This window comes from Haliotis cracherodii, unplaced genomic scaffold, assembly GCF_022045235.1.
Source record: "Haliotis cracherodii isolate W230 unplaced genomic scaffold, xgHalCrac1.p SCAF_25, whole genome shotgun sequence".
In the NCBI taxonomy this organism is placed as follows: Eukaryota; Metazoa; Mollusca; class Gastropoda; order Lepetellida; family Haliotidae; genus Haliotis; species Haliotis cracherodii.
This window is the reverse complement of record NW_027266281.1, coordinates 2110967-2131722: the sequence shown is the minus strand read 5'-3', so window position 1 is coordinate 2131722 and position 20756 is coordinate 2110967. Positions and strand designations below refer to the sequence as shown.

The window sequence follows — 20756 nt, the reverse complement described above, 5'->3', positions numbered from 1 at the left end:
GGTATATTTTTAAGAGGAGTAATGCCAATCTGTCTTGGCCTTGAGTCGGGTGTATCTTAAAGATTCATAACACCAACCTACTTGTGACGGTGGCGGGTGTATCTTATAGAGGCATAATGTTAACCTACTTGGGCCTTAAGGCGGCGGCGGGTGTATCTTAAAGAGGAGTAACGCCAACCTATCTGGCCCTTGAATCGGGTGTATCTAAAAGAATCATAACACCAACCTACTTGTGACGGCGGCGGGTGTATCTTATAGAGGCATAACGTTAACCTACTTGGGCCTTAAGACCGCGGCGTGTGTATCTTAAAGAGGAGTAACGCCAACCTTCTTGTACCTTGAGTCGGCGGTGGGTGTATCTTTTTGAGGCATAACGTAACGTCAACCTACCTTGGCCTTGAGTCGGCGGTGGCCGTGGCGGTGGAGGGTCAGCGCCACCTGGTTGACCATGCGTGTACGACGTAATCAATAAGAACAGAAGCGGAACACAGGACATGACCTAGATTAAGCACGCAGGCGCAGTTGACTTCAACTCTTACTATCAACTACGTGCTGTGTTAAGCTGTGTTCTCACTGACGCCTTTTAAACCATCTGAACCTACATGTGACAGGGTTTAACCAATCAAAAATACTCTTGTCGATCTTGTAGTTACTAAACATGGCCTGCCTTCATGAAAGTTGCTAATGTTGACGGATGTTTTCTTGTCGTGTAGTCGACACACAATGACTCTAACATGCATTTTTGATACACAAAACTTCCACCACGAACACATAGAAACGTGGACATTAAAGTCCACATTGATTTCCGGGGTATTTGTTACATGTAACATCCCGTAAGTATTATGTCAATCGTACAGCCGTGAGTGGAAGATAAATAAATATATTGAAACCAAACGGACCAGATATCTTATTTTTATAGGAAGTCCTAGCAAATTTGATTTCAATCCATCAAACACCTCTTTGTCCTCTAGTTCAAATTTTGAGGTCACATCCGTGGTCTTGTGAGTGAGTGAGTTAAGATTTAAAGTCACATCGGCAATATTTAAGCCATATAGTGACTAAATCAAGTTATACAGTAATAATTCCGTGGTCTTGTGGATAGAGCGTCTGCCAGGAGAGTGGAGTGACGTTAGTTCGATAACAACCTTAACTGCACATTGGCAATGTCACACACACCTTACGAATGCTATATCTGGGGAGAAATCCGGCACCGGAACATGAATCATACTCCAGTGTCATCACAAACAGATCTTAGTGCTCACTACCGCTACGCATAGGCCTCTGGACATCAGGTTCGATTATACCACTTGCGGACCAATCAGAATGCGGGATTCTGGATCAGTGGACATAAAAATATGACACGTCCTTATTATCTATGATATGCTGCACCGTTTGTCACTACTAACATTACAAAACACTTGTTAGTTTGTTGTTTAACGCCGCACTCAACACTATTCCAGCTATATGACGGCGGTCTGTAAAAAATCGAGTCTTGACCAGACAATCAAGTGATTTTTATCATGAGCATCGATCCACGCAATTGGGATACGATGACATGCATCAACTAAGTCAGCGAGCTCGACCACCCGATCCCGTTAGTCGCCTCTTACGACAAGAATAGTTGCCTGTTACGGCAAGTATGGGTTGCTGAAGACTTATTCTAACGCGGCTCTTCACGGGTCACTAGCATTGATTTGCTTATCCGCTCATTCTGGAGCTGTTTCAACTTCCTCGGTTGGAAACGCCCTTCTCTCCATTTCTAGCTATGGATCAGTTGACCTGGGAAGTATGCCACGAGTTTCACTTATTAATATTTCAATCTTTATTCAGTTTAAAGCCACACGCTAATATACATAGCCCGCAAGGTGGCGGTGTTTCAGTTTCGAACAGTGACTGGCGATCTAAACACAACCAAATGTCGAGAGGAGCTCGATCACCACTGACTACCAAACTCCGTATCAACTTGAATGGCAAACCTTGGATACCACAACTGGCTCCATAATCAGACATAAGTCGATACAGTTTCTGTAGTTTGATCACAAAAAAATGGAATCTGGCGTTTTTGAGTGTCTGCCTTAATTACAGTGGGCGGAGCTTATTTATGGCTGCGCTATTCAGTAGCACAGCACATGGCCATGTGAACAATGTGATGTATTCGTGGTCAAATTACAACGTAGTGTAGGTTTACGGATGAACAGCAGTTTAACAACAGTTTTGGAAAACATAACACCAAGGATACAAAAATACGAAATTGACGTTAGTAACATCAGTATTAGCGACTAGATTTTAAAAATATCTACAACCTATTAGGGCTTTTAGTTTAGGTTTTGGTCACTTGCATAGTGATAATATCATACAATAACCAGATTCAAGTGACAGACATTCTTTTTTTTAAATCGTGTTTACAAATAAAGATTGTGCACAAATGCCTAAATTGGGAGTTTGTTCCGGGGCATTTGTCAGTTCATTTTATGGTCGTTATTGTGAGATTGTTAGTGATTTGGACGACGAATCTTGTGATGACGCCGCCAACAAGGCTGTGCGTATCACGTTGTTGAAAACAATTGACCAGGAAGAAGATTATCGCAGCATTGATTTTATGACAGACGCTCGTCATGGATGGAGGAAATATGAGAGCGACATTGTTGCTTTGAGTTGCGAAACCAAAATATGTGTTCATGCGGAGAGAGATTACATGCATGGCATTCGTAGGTTTTTGGAAAATCTTGAAAATAATGTTTGAGTCCATGTTCACGCACAGATAGAAATACTGCTGTGAACAACTGTTTATCTGACATCGTCTCGAAGTATGTAATGCAAATAATACTTGGCATGCCTAATAAGGCATCAAACAGGGAATTATAATCTGTGTCACGGGACACGCGAAGTTTAGTCTCAAGGCGTGACCATACACTCGAATGTGTGTGCTTGTTTGCGCGTGCGTGTGTGCGTGCGTGCGTGAGTGTGTGTGTGTGTGGGGGGGGGGGGGGGGGGGGGGGGTCATTGCCAGAGAGTAACCTCTCGAAAGAGTAAAGGGTTAGATAGCTGTGAACATTAAATAAGTGGATCACTGAAAAACAGTCCTGTCCTGCATGTATGTGGCCAAAGTGGAAAGGTCATAATCACCGTCAGAAAACATAGATTCACAGAGCATACACCTTGCATTCTAATCAAGCACCCTGTGTTACCATATTATCTACATAAGTTCAGAATCAATGGCACAAAATTGCCTTTTGAAAATGGTTCAGTCTGTCTGCCAGGGTCATAAGAAAAACAATGCAGACGCTTGTTTTATGAAACATTACTCGTCAGGAAATTGAGAAAATATAATGAAATACGATGTCATTAACATACACATGAAATGTCCGAAACTAGAGGTTACTGAGATAATTATTCTTTTAACAGTTTAAACATTCTCAGTGTATGAAATATTGTCATTATTCAATTCTAATCCCGAAGTCAGATTACGAATACAGCGGCTGCAAACGGATACAATTTCCGCAACAAGAAGTAACACTAGCTGTGAAACTTACTTATGAATATTTAACTAAAAACTACCAAACGAAACTGCCGCGAAACACAATGTTGTGTAACGGTTTCACTTTGTCGTCCATTGCCTCTCTGTTAGATCAGCTACATACGAACTTGCTACAAATAACCTCTATTACTCTGAAATTACCAACAATGTCGGCTGAATTCAGACCAACTTTTCATCAGGAATCCGCTGATGAAATCCTCCCTTTTCATGACGAAGGACAAGAGATCCTGGAAGAAAACAAGCCAAGCGAGTACGAATCCATTGATGAAGCTACTGCTGGTAGTTACGCTAGCACCGACCACAGCAATCCTGTTTCTGTTGAATATAACTACATTGACGATGTCAACCCAGCCTCTGATTATGAGGCTATTGAAGGAGTCCAAACAGAATCTAATGACTATGAATACATTGCTGGAACCAACCCTGCGTATGATTACATTGAAGTAATAACCGAGCCGCGCGCGGTAAGAGTTGAAATATTGTTTTTAATGCAAAGGTTTCAAAGTTTATGTGAAGTTTGTCTGTTTGATGTTTTCGTTTCATTTTTGAGATAAATGTTATTTTTATATTTGTGGGTTTTATTGAGTAACCAATGACATAACCCAATAAACAGCACAAAAGAAGAAATTAGCATTGTCAGTAATTTCAAAATCCAACGAAAGACATCATAGCCATGGAACAAAATCTAAGAAACAGCGTGTAACAAAGTCATTATGACATCACTGACATTGAACAGAGAGTAACAATATTCCTTCGTTAATTTCAGCTTACATCTAAGTGTAAGAAGACCATTCTGTTTCTCGTTCCCATATTTGCCAGTGTGATAGTGAACATCACAGTTGGGTCCTTAATGTTTCTTCCCCTGCCCCACATCAGAGGAGATTCCAGTGGAGTCAGATGGACGGTCCCTAAAGTTCTTATCACATTTTGTGTGTTTTTTGGACTGGCAGGTAATTGATTTTTAAGATAACTGAGTGATTATTGTTTACGTGGCTCTGTGCATTTATTCAGCAATAGCATAGCCGGGAATGTCAGAAATGGGTTTCACCCATTGTACCTGGATGGTGTCTCGAAACCGAGCCTTCGCATTGACGAGCGACTGCTTTAACCATACCATCTAAGATATTTTTACCTTGGTCACCAACGTCATATCGGTGGTTTTTGATTTTGCGTGAGTGTATTTATTCATGACTTACATGCGTATCATGTCCAGATAAAAAAAAACATATCGTCACATTTTGCATTTAGTCACAAATAGATTAATTTTACGTTGCACATCTGTCGTGTGTTTCAGCTGCTTTGTGTTCGCCGCTTATGGTCAGATACGGCTTCCGAAAGGTCGCCCTGGGTGGAAGTGTTCTTCACATTTGTTCATCTGGCCTTTCGTCTTTAACAGCCACAGACGATATCTTGGTTATCCTAATTGTCATCATGAGAGGTCTGTCAAAATCTTTAAAATATTTTCAAAGTGAATCTTGCAGAGGTCATTTTTGGTTTCATAAGACATAGGCAACTAAACATACAAGCTATCTTTCATACGAGTACTATTTGCTGAAGACACATTTTTGTACATATTTCAGTAGTGTTTTTAAGGGCAGATACATCCAAACTTTTATACGATGCCTGTATTTTCAAATGCAGTTCGGTGGCCCACTTACTTACTCAAATTCAATTAATTTTTAAAGACAGTAAGTGTAAAATAAGGTATGGAATCTTTTATTGAAAGCAACTTCTACTATCTGCTAATCACTCTTTTTGTTGACAAACCTATAAGTTTTAGATAAAGAATATATTCAAATATTTTAGGCGGTCGACTACAAAACGAGTACGAACGTTATCAATAATTTATCTTGCAATATTTAACCTCGATAAAGGTCTTACAAATTTTTTGTCAGGTATTGCTGTGGGACTTCTTCGGACGATTGGCGTTGTAGCTACCGTGGACCACCTCTACACTCGCCCAGCTCTCGCTCTTGTTATCAGCCACACCAGCTTCACCGTTGGGATTATCATTGGTTTCGTTGCCCTCGTGTTCGACCCTTTTCATGGATGGGTCCACTCTCATACCATGAAAGCGTTTGAGATATCTGCTGTTTTAGGACTTATCGCTGGTAGTTTTCTGCAGAAGAACTCACAGACCCAGCAGAATGCGTCCAAGCTGTTCAAACACCCACCGTTTTATTTCCTCCTCCTGATAACACTTGCTGCGTCTGTGGGTAGGTTTTCAAATGCATTGCTAAACTTGAATAATAGTGAACGGGGAACCCAGTGCTCTGGGGCGCTCCAAAGCGATGTTCACAGCTCTATCCTAATCTGCCACTACCCGCACCTTATTGGTTCGAAAACCAGAATTTCCCCAATCTAGGGTGTCTTGGATGTCTGACCCTGACATTGAACTTGGTATTTCAATTGAATCTAACAAATAACAAGGGTTGATAAATGTAAATATTATTTGTCGTTTTTGAATAGAAAACTGTTCTATAATATTAATATATTTTGAATCTGGTCAGTCCCTAATCTTAAGACGTTTTTATACAAATGAGCCAGACCCATCTACTGAGTCATGTAATTCATACTTGTGTGCTACTATTATTAAAGTACTCATGGATTTTTGTCTGTCTTACAGGGTTGTTTATCAGCAAAATAGTTATGTGCGGCAGTGATTGGTCCATTGTCACTTCCATTGTCATTCACTTTCTTGTGCTGGTTGGACTGGTTATCATCCGAAATTTCCAAAGGGAAAAGCTAAACAAGTCAGCTCTTTTATTGATGGGAATATCGGTTCTTGCTCTCAGCGTTGTCACCATGGCGCTTCGTGGTGCTTTGGCTGTATCCTTCCTGCTTGGAGCGGCTACAGGTGGGTTAACCAATGAGTGTACCTCGTATGTTCAGGCGCCGTAATTCGCTGTGCAGAGTAGTGTCCCTTAGGTGCGCTGTAAATCTGCCCTCGTGGGTTCCTAATAATGTTTTAGGTTGTCAGCACTGTCCAATGCTAAGAGATAAAAACCTAACACCTGCATCACTTGGGCTTTCCTCCAATATCAAGCTGACACGCCGTGGTATACCAAACTCATTTACTCACACTCAAGTTTTGTGATAACTCCCTTATGCATTCCTGTGTTTTGTCTGAAGGTAACTGAAGTGATTGAGTATGTTTTTATGCTGCTTTTAGCAATATTCCTGCAATATCACGGTGGAGGACCCCATAAATGGGTCTCACACATTGTTCCCATATGGGGAATGCTTTAACCACTAAGCTACTCCACCGCCCAATGTAGCTGAAGACTTACTGACTTTGTGTTCATTTTGCAGCTCTATCTCAAATAATGCTGCCATTAGCGTTGGTCAACACTACGGGAAGAAGCAACTTGAAACTGGCCCTCCCAGTGCTGGGCTGCTTTGAGGTGATGGGAGGACTTATAGGACTTATCAGCCTCCTCCTCCTGGGTAGGTAGTGTTCTGTGTTACTTCAATTTCATTCACCTAAACACTGTTACACTGTCATCAAACATTACTTAATGTTTTAACTTACGCTTTTGCAGGTTAATGTTTCTGAAATATAGGTCAATATTTATTTTCAAATCCACCTCTTTCAATGACACAAAACATGATGTTTTATTTTACTAAGAAATAAATGTTCACACGTGAAGATGAAGACATATGTCATTCCCATAATTTATGAACTAACTCGACGCAAAAAGGTTATTTAATTAAAGGGTCAAAAGCCATATAATTTCTTGTGTCAATTGGTAACGTGTATAATACTATTTTTCAAATATCGCGACAATTATTTCATGATAATTTACACATATGCATGTAGATTCCATGTACAAAGTTAATGAATTCACACGAAGGTCATATCAGTACTATCGACTAGAAATGATCACCTTTCTATGAATCCAGTGGATATACGTTGTAACCACGGAAGATAATAATGTCGCGACTGTTTCAGAAAAGTGTTTAACACAAACACCACAAACATGATCACTGTTAGTTAAGCTTTCTATATTTAACATTTCAGGACGTGGTGCCTTGTATTTTTGGGGAGCAGTCCTGATCATGGCCGGAGTTTTTGCCATCATTGCATGGGTGCTGATAAAACGCTGGACCCCTCTCGGTGATGAGTCGGAGAAAGAGGACCATGTTGAGAACCATGTTGAGGAGACAGAGGACCATGTTGAGGAGACACAGGACCATGTTGAGGAGACAGAGGACCATGTTGAGGAGACAGAGGACCAGATTGAGGAGACACAGGACCATGTTGGGGAGGCAGAGGACCATGTTGAGCAGACAGAGGACCAGGTTGAGGAGACACAGGACCATGTTGGGGAGGCAGAGGACCATGTTGAGCAGACAGAGGACCAGGTTGAGGAGACAGAGGACCAGGTTGAGGAGACAGAGGACCATGTTGAGACACAGGACCATGTTGAGGAGACAGAGGACCATGTTGAGGAGACAGAGGACCAGGTTGAGGAGACAGAGGACCATGTTGGGGAGGCAGAGGATCATGTTGAGGAGACTGAGGACCAGGTTGAGGAGACAGAGGACCAGGTTGAGGAGACACAGGACCATGTTGAGGAGACAGAGGACCATGTTGAGCAGACACAGGACAATGTTGAGGAGACAGAGGACCAGGTTGAGGAGACACAGGACCAGGTTGAGGAGACACAGGACCAGGTTGAGGAGACACAGGACCAGGTTGAGGAAACAGAGGACCAGGTTGAGGAGACAGAGGACCAGGTTGAGGAGACAGACGACCATGTTGGGGAGGCAGAGGATCACGTTGGGGAGACGGAGGACCACGTTGGGGAGGCAGAGGACCATGTTTGGGAGACAGAGGACCGTGATGAGGAGACACGGGACCATGTTGAGGAGACAGAACACCATGATGAGGAGACAGAGGCCCAGGTTGAGGAGACTGAGGACCATGTTGGGGAGGCAGAGGACCATGTTGGGGAGGCAGAGGACACCGGTCAGATGGAGAAAGAGGACCCTGGCAATTGATGGGTCATATCACAGCCCATGATGAAAACAGTACCTGTAATTATATTTTCGTGTTACTACATGTTGTCATTGGTATAGTTTTCAGCGAGAAATTATCTTAAAAGTTAGAGCCAGCTCATTGTGCATCCTACCACTATAACCGCTAGGTGGCGCCTTTGCAAAATACTTATTGTTACATAAAAGTAGATTATGTTGTGCGTTCAGAGATCTTAAGTCAGCGTGCGATTCAGTGTTTAGGACAAGATTATTTTACAAACTCTGGATAGGTACTGTTAATGGTAAAATATTTAGAATACTTAAAAATATATATGAAAATGTTAGATCTTGTATATTTGTTAATGGTGGCTATACAGATTTCTTCCAATGCCAGTAAGGTGTACGACAGGGATGTGAGTTATCTCCCTTTCTGTTTTCATTCTTTGTAAATAATATTGTTGATTTTCTTAATTCAGACGGGCAACGTAATATCCAATTAGGAATGATTTAACTTTTTATTCTAATGTTTGCAGATGATATGGTCTTATTCGATAGTACAGTCGTGGGGTTGCAAAGACGCCTCGACAAAATGAAGATTTATTGTCATAAATGGAAATTGTCTATTAATTTATGCAAAAGTAAATTTATTGTCTTTGGACGTCATGGTCGCCTTCGAAGATATGAAAAGTTTTGGTTTGGCACTGACATTATAGAAATTGTTTCTACTTATAAATATTTAGTTGTTCATCTTTCATCATCTGGTAGTTGGTACTTTACACAGAAGACACAAGCAATGCCATCTCCTCGCTTTAAATCAGGCTCAAAGGATTTTATGAAACTTCCTTATGATGTACTTTTACAGATATTTGATGTCAAATTACTACCTGTTCTTCACTACTGCTCAGAGATATGGGGCTTTCGCCCGTCCCAAGATGTTATTAAAGTACATGATAGATTCTGTATATTTTATAACGAATGAAGTTCATCAGGCTGGCCTCTTATTGTTTTCATGATAAGGTAAGACGAAAAACATATAAATATGCCTTAACCGTAGTTGATGTAGCTAGTCGTTACAATGAGGCTGAAACATTGGCATCAAAAGATTCAACCGAAGTAGCTTATGCACTGGGCCGCATATATAAACAAGTAGTTATTTCAAGTAGATCCTGATTACATATGCATTGTATAGCATCGTTCTGACAACAACCACTCAGAAAAACAACAAAATAACGCAATTATTTAACATTACGAAATGCCACGCCTGTCCGAAAATGAGCGTCTGCGAGCCATTGGTATGCTTGAAGCAGGATCGAGTCAAAGTGATGTTGCAAGACGATTTAACGTCCACAGAAACATCATTTGGTGTTTATGGCAACGTTGGCAACAGACGAATGTAGTCAGAGACCATCCTCGGAGTGGCAGGCCATGCGTAACCAATAATCGACAAGAAAACTGCATTCGAACACACCTACGAAATCGATTCCAGCCAGCAACAGTAACTGCATAAAGCATCCCTGGCCTTCGACGAAAATCTTCACAAACTGTACGTCGTCGCTTCAGATGTGCATGGATTGTCGCCAGAAGACCCGCCAGACGTCCCATTTTGACAGGAAACCACCATGAAACACGTCTACGCTGGACGGCCATGCAGTGGGGACAAGTTCTATTCACTGACGAGTCTCGTTTTCACCACAGCCACAGCGATTGACGGATTCGAGTGTACTGACGTCGATGTGAACGTGACGTCAATCATCAACAAAACAACGTGAATGTCATCCCCTGGCCGGCTCTCTCCCCTGATCTCTCACCAATCGAGCACAAGTGGGATAAGATGGAACGGTACCTTTGACGTCAACCACGTGTTCCACAGACACTCCAGGAACTTCGAAACATGCTCCAGCAGATATGGACAGGACTTTGTGCGACGCCTGGTCAATTTCATGAGACAAAGATGTGTTGCTTGCATTGCAACCAGAGGTGGACACGCACGCTATTGATTTGTAAATTGACATTTTGGCATGTTCATAGTTTTTTTTTTATGAAATCACGCATTTGCTGAAGTCAGTAAGGCAAATTAAACCATTTGGACACTCACAGGAGTCTTTTATCTGTTGCAAACCGAAATTGTTTCAGATTTGGTAAAAAACCTAACTTATTCAATGTCAGGGGGCGGTCGGGAAGCCTAGTGGTTAAAGCGTTCGCTCGTCACGCCGAAGACCCGGGTTCGATTCCCAACATGAGTAAAATGTGTGAAGCCCATTTCTGGTGTCCCCCGCCGTGATATTGCTGGAATATTGCTAAAAGCGGCGTAAAACCATATTCACTCACTCACTTTTCAATGTCACAGAAACTGTTGTTGTTCAGTATATAAACAAAGCACGATGTTGCAATCGGGCGAAGTGAAAAAGTAGCCAAGCTATTGTTGAAAGATTTAACCGGACATTATCAGAACATTTGTTTGGATATCAGTATGGGACTGAAATGAAGTCAGATCGATTAAGATCAACTGAATTGGTAACACGATTATCAGCTGTTGTATCAAGGCTAAATAATGAAGTAACAGTATTAATTGGAGGAAAAATCCGATGCCATTAAAACGAATCATCAGCACTGCGGGGAGGCAAAGAACAAACATTTCCCGATAGAGTAAGCCTACGCTATTTATACCAGCCCTGTGAACTCGAAGGAGGCCAACGTTGTGCAACCAATCCTATTTTGTCTCTTAAGATATATAACATTACTCGGTTGGTTATGAAAGAAGGCGAGCATTTTCTATATTATCTTAAGGATGGGTCGGGCAGGGAATTTGTACGAGAAGAGTTGCCCATTGTTCCAAGCGATGCAGTATTACCTACCTAAGTGATACCTATAGTTACACCATCCTTATCAATCCATCTCAATGTATCTAAGGGGGGTAATGATGCCTTGATTATTCTTATCCGACTTTTTTTTATAGAATACATCTTAGATCTTAATCTGACATGCTCGGCGAAATGAGTTCCAGCACATTCATCCTTCATCTTACCGAATACTTTTAAATCACTGTGCTGTGCAATTTATTATCTTTTTGGTAATCACTTGGATTGTACATATCTATTTTTTCCACCATATCTTTATACACATCCTCGCTTTGTTTATAAAACCTCGCATCTATTGTCGTATTGCTTCTTACGTTCATTGTAGTAAAAGTCATATATTAAGAGTTTGGATAAGTCATGAATACCCATACCAACGTATACTGGTCTGTTGAATTTGATATCACACTTCCTCATATATAATGCCGCGAAGTCGTTGTCAAATATCTTACTTCTGCTAAAAGCTGGCCTGGCTGTAAGTTTCCTAAGACTTTCTCCCTCATTAGATCTGACCAATTTAACATCAACACACTACCGCAGATGCTCCATAATTCTGATCGCTGGTACCTATCTTTCTTAAATCTGTGTTCAGCCTTATATAGGGCTCTATTCAAGGGCTTTGATCAAACTTAAGAACTCTGTGACTTCCGAATCTTCAGCACCGAGGAGAGGCAAAGAACAAAAGCCTCCGGATAGAGTAAGCATAAGATATTCATACCAGCCCAGTGAACTCGAAGGAGGCCAACATCATGCAACTGATCCGATTTGGTGTCTTAAGAGATAGAACATTAGTTGATTGGTTATGACCGAAGGCAGCCTTCTCTATATTATTTGTGTATTTTCTTTAGTTTCATGCCTAATGACAGATATAACTGGATATTTCCATAGTGGGCTAAATATTTTGTCTTATCCATCAACTTTGGTACGAGCTTTTGTACGTTAGCTAACTTAATATTGCCCATCAAGTAATGTTGATATTCGGACATCCAATCTCTTTGACCATTAATCTTTCGGGAGCTAGCGGATAACTGTTATTCTGGTTTTGTAACTCTGTTGGATATTCTAAGTCAACTTCTTGTATGTACCCTTTATCAAAATCTTTGGGAACATTGTAATTGTCCGTGGTCACGTGGGCTCCATTCTGAGAAAGCCATGCTATGCTGGACTTTCTCTGTGAAGAATGTGGTCAGTAGATATAGGGGTGTATTTTGCTGGTCCGAATGTTCCGAGTAGTAGGGAAAGTATAACCTTCCGCATTCATGGTGAAGTGCTGTCCACACCCAATGATACCCCAGTTACCGTAGAAAGGCAGTTGTAGTGTCAGCTGAGGTCGTCTGGAAGTCTGATCTATTATTTTAAACGGTTTTTTTCTAAATATCTCAGATATATCTGTGAGTAAAAGTATATCAGTTTTCAAGTACAAATCATGATATTCGCCTAAATTCTGACAGCCTAATTTATCTGACATATTAAGAGAGTGTTAATAATCACCATCGGTTATATTAGATTATGTTAAGTTACTATAAAATGAGTGAACGGGTGGTAATTTAGTTTCTTCATATTTAGACCAATCATAGTCAGACGGGACTAGGTTACAGTTTGATGGTAGATACGGGACTAGATTACAGTGTGCTGGTAGAGACGGGACTAAGTTACACTGTGCTGGTAGAGACGGGACTAGGTTAGAGTGTGGTGGTAGAGACGGGACTAAGTTACACTGTGCTGGTAGAGACGGGACTAGGTTACACTGTGCTGGTAGAGACGGGACTAGGTTACACTGTGCTGGTAGAGACGGGACTAGGTAACAGTGTGCTGGTAGAGACGGGACTAGTTTACAGTGTGGTGGTAGAGACGGGACTAGTTTACAGTGTGCTGGTATAGACGGGACTAAGTTACACTGTGCTGGTAGAGACGGGACTAGGTATGAGTGTGGTGGTAGAGATGGGACTAGTTTACTCTGTGCTGGTAGAGACGGGACTAGGTATGAGTGTGGTGGTAGAGACGGGACTAGGTTACACCGTGCTGGTAGAGACGGGACTAGTTTACTCTGTGCTGGTAGAGACGGGACTAGGTATGAGTGTGGTGGTAGAGATGGGACTAGGTTACAGTGTGCTGGTAGAGACGGGACTAGGTATGAGTGTGGTGGTAGAGACGGGACTAGGTTACACTGTGCTGGTAGAGACGGGACTAGTTTACTCTGTGCTGGTAGACACGGGACTAGGTTACACTGTGCTGGTAGAGACGGGACTAGGTTACACTGTGCTGGTAAAGACGGGACTAGGTTACACTGTGCTGGTAGAGACGGGACTAGTTTACTCTGTGCTGGTAGAGACGGGACTAGTTTACTGTGTGCTGGTAGGGACGGGACTAGTTTACAGTGTGCTGGTAGAGACGGGACTAGTTTACAGTGTGCTGGTAGAGACGGGACTAGATTACAGTGTAGTGGTAGAGACGGGACTAGTTTACTCTGTGCTGGTAGAGACGGGACTAGATTACAGTGTTTTCGTAGAAATGGGATTAGTTTTCAGTGTGGTGATTGAGACGGGACTTGGTTATAGTGTAGTGGTAGAGACTGGAGTTGGTTACAGTGTGGTGGTAGAGATGGGACTTGGTTACAGTGAAGTGGTAGAGACTGGAGTTGGTTACAGTGAAGTGTTAGAGACTGGAATTGGTTACAGTGAAGTTGTAGAGACTGGACTTGGTTACAGTGAAGTGGTAGAGACTGGAGTTGGTTACAGTGTGGTGGTAGAGATGGGACTTGGTTACAGTGAAGTGGTAGAGACTGGAGTTGGTTACAGTGAAGCGTTAGAGACAGTAGCGTCATAATTAAACTCTTTCTTCAAGGAAACTCGCCAGATGCTAATGCAACAAAAGGCACCGGAAACAACCTCTAAAACAACTATAAAAGTATCAATATATTAACTACTGAAGTTGGATGACATAAAGACTCCCACCCTTTTACATCAGAGACTGTGCTCTACATGTTCACCCCACGGGCTGTGTGGTTCAAGCAATGGGGAAAACCTTGTTTGTTTCTAGTAGTAACCTCGAACATTCTGTGGCTAGTTGATACTGAGAGGAATTTCCGCAGGGTGGGAGGGGTAAGACAAATTACTGGGTAATACTTTTTTTTTACTGCTTCTTTGACATCCTAAAAAATAGTCAATTTTATTGCATTTGGCCTTTGACTATATTCAAAGTTTTCGATGGTTTGAACATGTGCATTGCGTGACAGACAAGAAATCAACGTAAGTTATTAAATTATTAATCGAAGTATTTCATGAATAAAACTAAATATATAGAAAATAAGAAGTTTGATTTCTCATGGTTGGAGTGTGTTCAATAATAGTTTTTGTTTGATTGTTTGTTGTTAAACGCCCCATACAGCATTATTTCAGCTATATGACGGTGTTTTTTAAATAATCGAGTCATGACAAGACAATCCAGTTATTGACATCAAGAGCATCGACCTATGCAATTGTGATACGATGACATGCCTCAACAAAATCATTGAGTCTGATCACCCGTTCCTGTTAGTCGCCTCTTACAAGCATGGGTTGCTGACGGCCTATTTTTACCAGGATCTTCAAGGGTACATTTTGAACATAATGAACAATAAAAGTCTGTGTATGTTAAGACTACGTGTGTATAAGTAGATGGATAGTATATCGATAAACGCCAATTAAATGAACAGCATATGGTTCAATGATGAGCTTGTTTTCGTATTTGTGTTGGCTGGGAGAGAGAAGTAGTAACAGTAGTGACTGGTATCTGATTGGTGCAAACAGGTGTCAAGTGGCTCTCCGAGAAGGCTCAAATTGCAGAACTCTTAAGATGACGACCGTGTTACAGAAGAATATTATTTTCCCTTCCGCTCAGTCCTTACCTTAATGATATAGCCCAAAATGAAACAAGCCTAGATGTTCAACAGGTTCAGGCTGATTTTTCCATCCCACAGGGGCTCCTTTTATCAAAATAATATATACTGAGAATCTAAGCCTTAGTCTCACCGTGAAGTATAACTATCCAAACGATCCCATGCAAGTCTAAATGTCTTCAGAATTCGTCAGACAGACTCTCCATGTTTCAATCGATATACACAGACAGCTACGTTTTGTTATAAATTCCGAGTGTCTATGGATGTATATGTGTTATTCACACACACACAATTAATTAACGCTGTAATACAATGCAAATATATCTCTATATGTATACATCAGTTTAATCTACTTTTGGCTCTTTTTCTACAGGAGATTATGGGGTGTTGACTAGAGGTTACATAACACCAGAAAACCAAGTCCAAATCCAAGTCATTATTTCATGGTACATCTTGTATGTGGGAAACCAATATCGCAATAGGGCTGAATATGGCTAAACGTTGGATTAACCAGATAACTCACACATTTATTTAATTTTCTTTATATACTTTCCACAATCATCTGTGATCACAAATCAATATATATATACACCCATAAGAAGGTATATCTCAATTCATCAAAATGTCCATACATATATGTCCACATATGTATGTGTTAAGCAACTCTGGCACTCTTCCTTGAAGATAAACGCTAAGCATTTTTTTCTGTATAAATTGATATATGTAAATATCCTCTTAATGTCAACACTGTTGCAGTGAACGTACAACAGACCTGATTCTAGACTAATATCTAATCTCTAAAATGAACATTTTTTACAAAAAATAACAGTTGTTAAATAATAGTTATAAGATGTGACAAAGAGGAGTCAAGAGACTTTCTTCATTTTGCCAAATATTGGGCAGTTTTGAATATATATTTTTCAGGCCTGTATGACAGACTTACCTGATGCGTTTGCGTCTAATGGCTGAGTCATGCTAGTTGAACAAAAATCTTCATTATAACGTTTTCTTTTGATTGTCAACTTTTAAACAATGTTCTGAGCAAAACTATGGATCAACGTACATCAAAATGTGCTGACATATATAAATGTCCTCTCATACATGGGATGAGTCAGCTATGTTAAAACTTCAATGAAATTAGCAGGGTCTTTTATTCAGAAATGATCAAATCATCAATTTAAAGATATTAAGTAAGTATAGCTGTTGTATGCATTCAACCATGTTCGTCAATAATGCAACCTTGTATAAATATATATTGAAAGATGAGTGTTATCAGTGTTTTTAATGATAGTATAGCAGGAAAGCATGGCACTTTAATACACATATCAACCCAACAGTTATTAAATAAGAGCAACATGTACATAAAGAGTAAAGGTTGGTGCGTGTATATCCCACAACACTTTCATAATGTGTGCATGTTCTGTTTATCGGGACTCCTGTAACTGGAAATAAATGACATAAGACGATTCATACGGGTAAATAGAGGTTAGCACGAGAATAAACATTGTATTTAGCGAGCCTTGGCGAGCTAATTATTCTCACACGCAAAAAAAACGCAAGTGGTTTGAAGCAAATAGGTAACAAACATGGAACCATAAATTGATACGAGTTTTAGCATGTAGTGAAGCCTGATGGTGTTATCAATATTTTTGGTTGCATTTAGGAAGCCCCGAGTAAAAACGAAGCATAAAAAAGAAATCGCCAAAACGCACCATTTAAATGAATATGTGAGTATCATGCACCCATTTCTCGCGACATCGAAAATGCACGAACCGTATTGGGTATAAAACCGATTCTTGGATCTGCCACTCCTTGGTCAACAATGCCACGCCTAACTCAAATTCAGAGAAAACAGGCTATCGGACGTTTGGAAGTTGGAGAGTCTGTCCAAGATGTTTCCCGTATATCATCGTTAACACAACCACAATTTACCGTCTCCTGCATCGATATAATGCTACAAAGACCACAGATGACCTTCCTCGGAGCGGTCGTCCTAGGGTCACTACACCTCGACAAGATCCGAAGATTACCCGTCAACACCAACGACATCCGTTCCTAACTGCAAGTGAAGTGCTCGAAGGACCACAGGAACACATACACCAGGGACACTGTGATCCGACGTCTCCGTCCCAACAACCTCAGATGTCGCCGACCAGCCCATCCTCCTGTTCTCCAACCACGGCATCGACAAGCACGACTTCAGTGGGCACAGGGTCATCACAACTGGCGTCATCGTGAGTGGAGGCGTGCCATCTTTTCTGATGAAAGTCGCTTTTGTGTCTCCCATGCAGACGGAAGAGTCAGAATTTGGCAGCGTCAAGGTGATCGTTTCGCTGACAGAAACGTTGTGGAAAGGGATCCATGAGGTGGGGCAAGCGTCATGATATGGGCAGGGATTGGACTTAATGCAAGACTTGGACCCATGCGCTTTCTGAATGTTGGTCAAGGTCGGGGACACGGCGTCACTGCTCAGCGGTATATCGACCAAGTGATCAGACCCCACGTTGTTCCATTTTTTACACAACATCAACAACACATTTTCCAGCAGGACAACGCTCGTCCCCATGTTGCCAGAGCTACCATGGCCTTTCTGCAACAACACAACATCCGTGTTCTACCGTGGCCAGCCATCAGCCCTGATCTGAACCCCATCGAACACGTGTGGGATGAGGTTCAAAGGCGTCTGCACAATGTGCGCCCAGTCCCTAAACTGCCAATGAACTACGCATAGCTGCTCTGGGTGTGTGCAGGAGGATCCCTAGGGCCTTCACAAATCGTCTGATCCACTCAATGTACAGGAGATGTGTGGTAGTTAGAAATTCTTATGGTGGTCACACCAGGTATTGACTGACATTTTGGACATTGACCCGAAATTGTGTAAGCCCTTAACATTTGAAAAAACAACAATTATGTCATCTGCCTTTAATCCATTAAACTGTCTTCAGTCAACTTTTTGTCAATCTTGGCCAACTGGTATTTCTTGTCTTTACTGTTGAAAATATATGACATGTATACTGCATTCTCGACTTCTTTTGCGTGTCAGTATATATACTGTTTATTCCTAATGCAGCATATTTACCATCCCCAAACACATAATCGTGATGATCTCTTTATCATATAATGTCATTATTTAATTCTATGCTTAAAAATCGCTCTCTCTCTCTCTCACTGGCTCTCACAGGATATATCCCCTTTGAGAGGTATTACACTTCTTACTAATGTGCCAGTGTTCTATCATAATTTGTTATATGCCATTCGTAATTACAGGGTTATGACAGTACATTCCTCGTAAAATGCATTCTCAAAATCATAAAACAATATCTTGATTATGAACAGGATCGGCCCATCTTTATAAAAATCATAGATCTTAGTATATAGACATGTGACTATGCCTCAGTCTCACATAAGGGTTTGGTGAAACTATTCCAGTACAGTAGTCTGTGTTTCGGTTAAGGATGCATATCATACATAAATCACTAAGTAGAGTGTACTATTTGAACGAGTGTATATCTTGCTTCAATCACTGACAACAGAGATGGGGAAAAGTCAAGACCATGTTAGATGTTCCCAAAACACGTCATAGATCTCTATGTCAGAAAACTACTGTTCATCCCGATTTCACTAAAGTAATCAAGTCACATGATCATCGTTTTCAGTGATTAGTGTTGACAGACTCTTGTGTTTGGCGGACCCCCTCTGTGGTGAAGTGGACAGAGCGTCCCCCCGGGTAGTGGAAGGTTGGTCAAAACAAAGACGTTACAGCCCACCTCGTCTCTTAGGTTTGACGCTTCTAATTAATATTACTGTACCTTGCAATCCACATGACATCCCTTTCGATTTTGCAGTTTTCACTTGCGGTTATGCCGAACATTGAATTTTGACATTTCAGTATAACAGGAATTCTAGCCACGTTTCAGTGTTGACCAGTAGAGATTCCAGGATAAAATATATCCTCAGAATCTTCTTGTTGCAGGAGCCGATTGGTGAAGACGGCGTGGTTACAATGTATGACTTGACCCATTTTTTTTATATCGTATACCGAAGACATGGTTTTAACGTGTGACTTGGCAAGTCGTGAGACATCGTATACCGATGACATAGTTTTAACACGTGACTTGGCAGATCATGAGACAACGTATACCAACGACATGGTTATAACGCGTGAATTGGCAGATCATGAGACATTGTATACTGACGATATGGTTTTAACGTGTGACTTGGCAGATCGTGAGACATCGTATACCGAAGACATGGTTTTAACGTGTGACTTGACAGATTGTGAGACATCGTAAACCGACGACATTGTTTTAACGCGTGACTTGGCAGATCGTGAGACATTGTATACTGACGATATGGTTTAAACGAGTGACTTGGCAGATCGTGAGTCATCGTATACTGCCGACATGGTTTTAACGTGTGACTTGGCAGATTGTGAGACATCATTTTCCGAAGGCATGGTTTTAACGTGTGACTTGGTAGATCGTGAGACATCGTATACCGACGACATAGTTTTAATGTGTGACTTGGCAGATCGTTAGACATCGTAAACCGACGACATGGTTTTAACGTGTGACTTGGCAGATCCTGAGACACCGTATACCGACGACGAAGTAACAATGTGGTAGTTGACTAAGCATGTGACGTCGTATACCAACGACATGTGTGTGACATCATATACTGACGACTTGGTTACAAGGTGTCACTTGGCTGATTATGTGACATCGTATATCGACGACTTGGTTATAATGTGTGACTTGGCTGATTGTCTGACAAATTATATCATCCACGTCGTCAAGAAAGTCATGACCGCATGTCACAGGTGTATTCCACTAGCTGTTAGCTGTTCCACTGTTAAACGTTGGTCAGCTATGTTTAAGGTTTGGGGATCACCTTTTGATGATGACTCCAGGTCTGGACGTCCCTGGCATTGACATAGAATATTTAGAGCTAATTGAGGAAGATTTGGTAATGGGTGATGATAAATGGTCTACCAGAATGATCCCAAGTTGAAATGTCAAAACATGGAATGGCGCGCACCGTTCCTTATCTCCGTCACCAAAAAAATTCAAGTCTTCAAGATCGGTGAAGAAGGCTATGTCCACTGTATTCCGGGCTGCAAAGGGTGTGATTACTTAGAAAGTCAAAAGACGATTACCGTTGCCAACATTGCTGATTAGCTTTCATCGCGTGAGAGTACCTATCAAAGAAATCTGAGGAGTGCTGATTTCTGGAGTTCTACTACTTGCTACTGGAATGTTTCTTCTCATACCTCTCGACATGCAAAGGCTGCTGTGTGACAATGTAGGCTGGGAGAGATTCATCACCCTCCATACATTCGTACAAGACCTGGCTCAAGTGATTTCCACCATTTCCGAAACTGAAAGAACACCTTCGTAGAAGCGCCATGACGACAACGATGATCTTAAAGCTGCCGTGAAATGTTTTTTTCAGGGTGGCATCGCAATCCTCCTTCCTGGCTGGAATTGAAAAGCTTCACCAAGAAGTG

At 41.3% G+C, this 20756-nt stretch overlaps 1 protein-coding gene across 1 annotated transcript; it reads left to right on the top strand.

Annotated features, from left to right (window-relative positions):
* The first annotated feature begins 13296 nt into the window (after positions 1–13296).
* Positions 13297–14199, top strand: LOC139472606 (glutamine-rich protein 2-like). Its single transcript, XM_071255067.1, has one exon. The coding sequence runs from the start codon at positions 13297–13299 to the stop codon at positions 14197–14199; it is 903 nt and encodes a 300-aa protein (XP_071111168.1).
* Positions 14200–20756: the final 6557 nt, after the last annotated feature.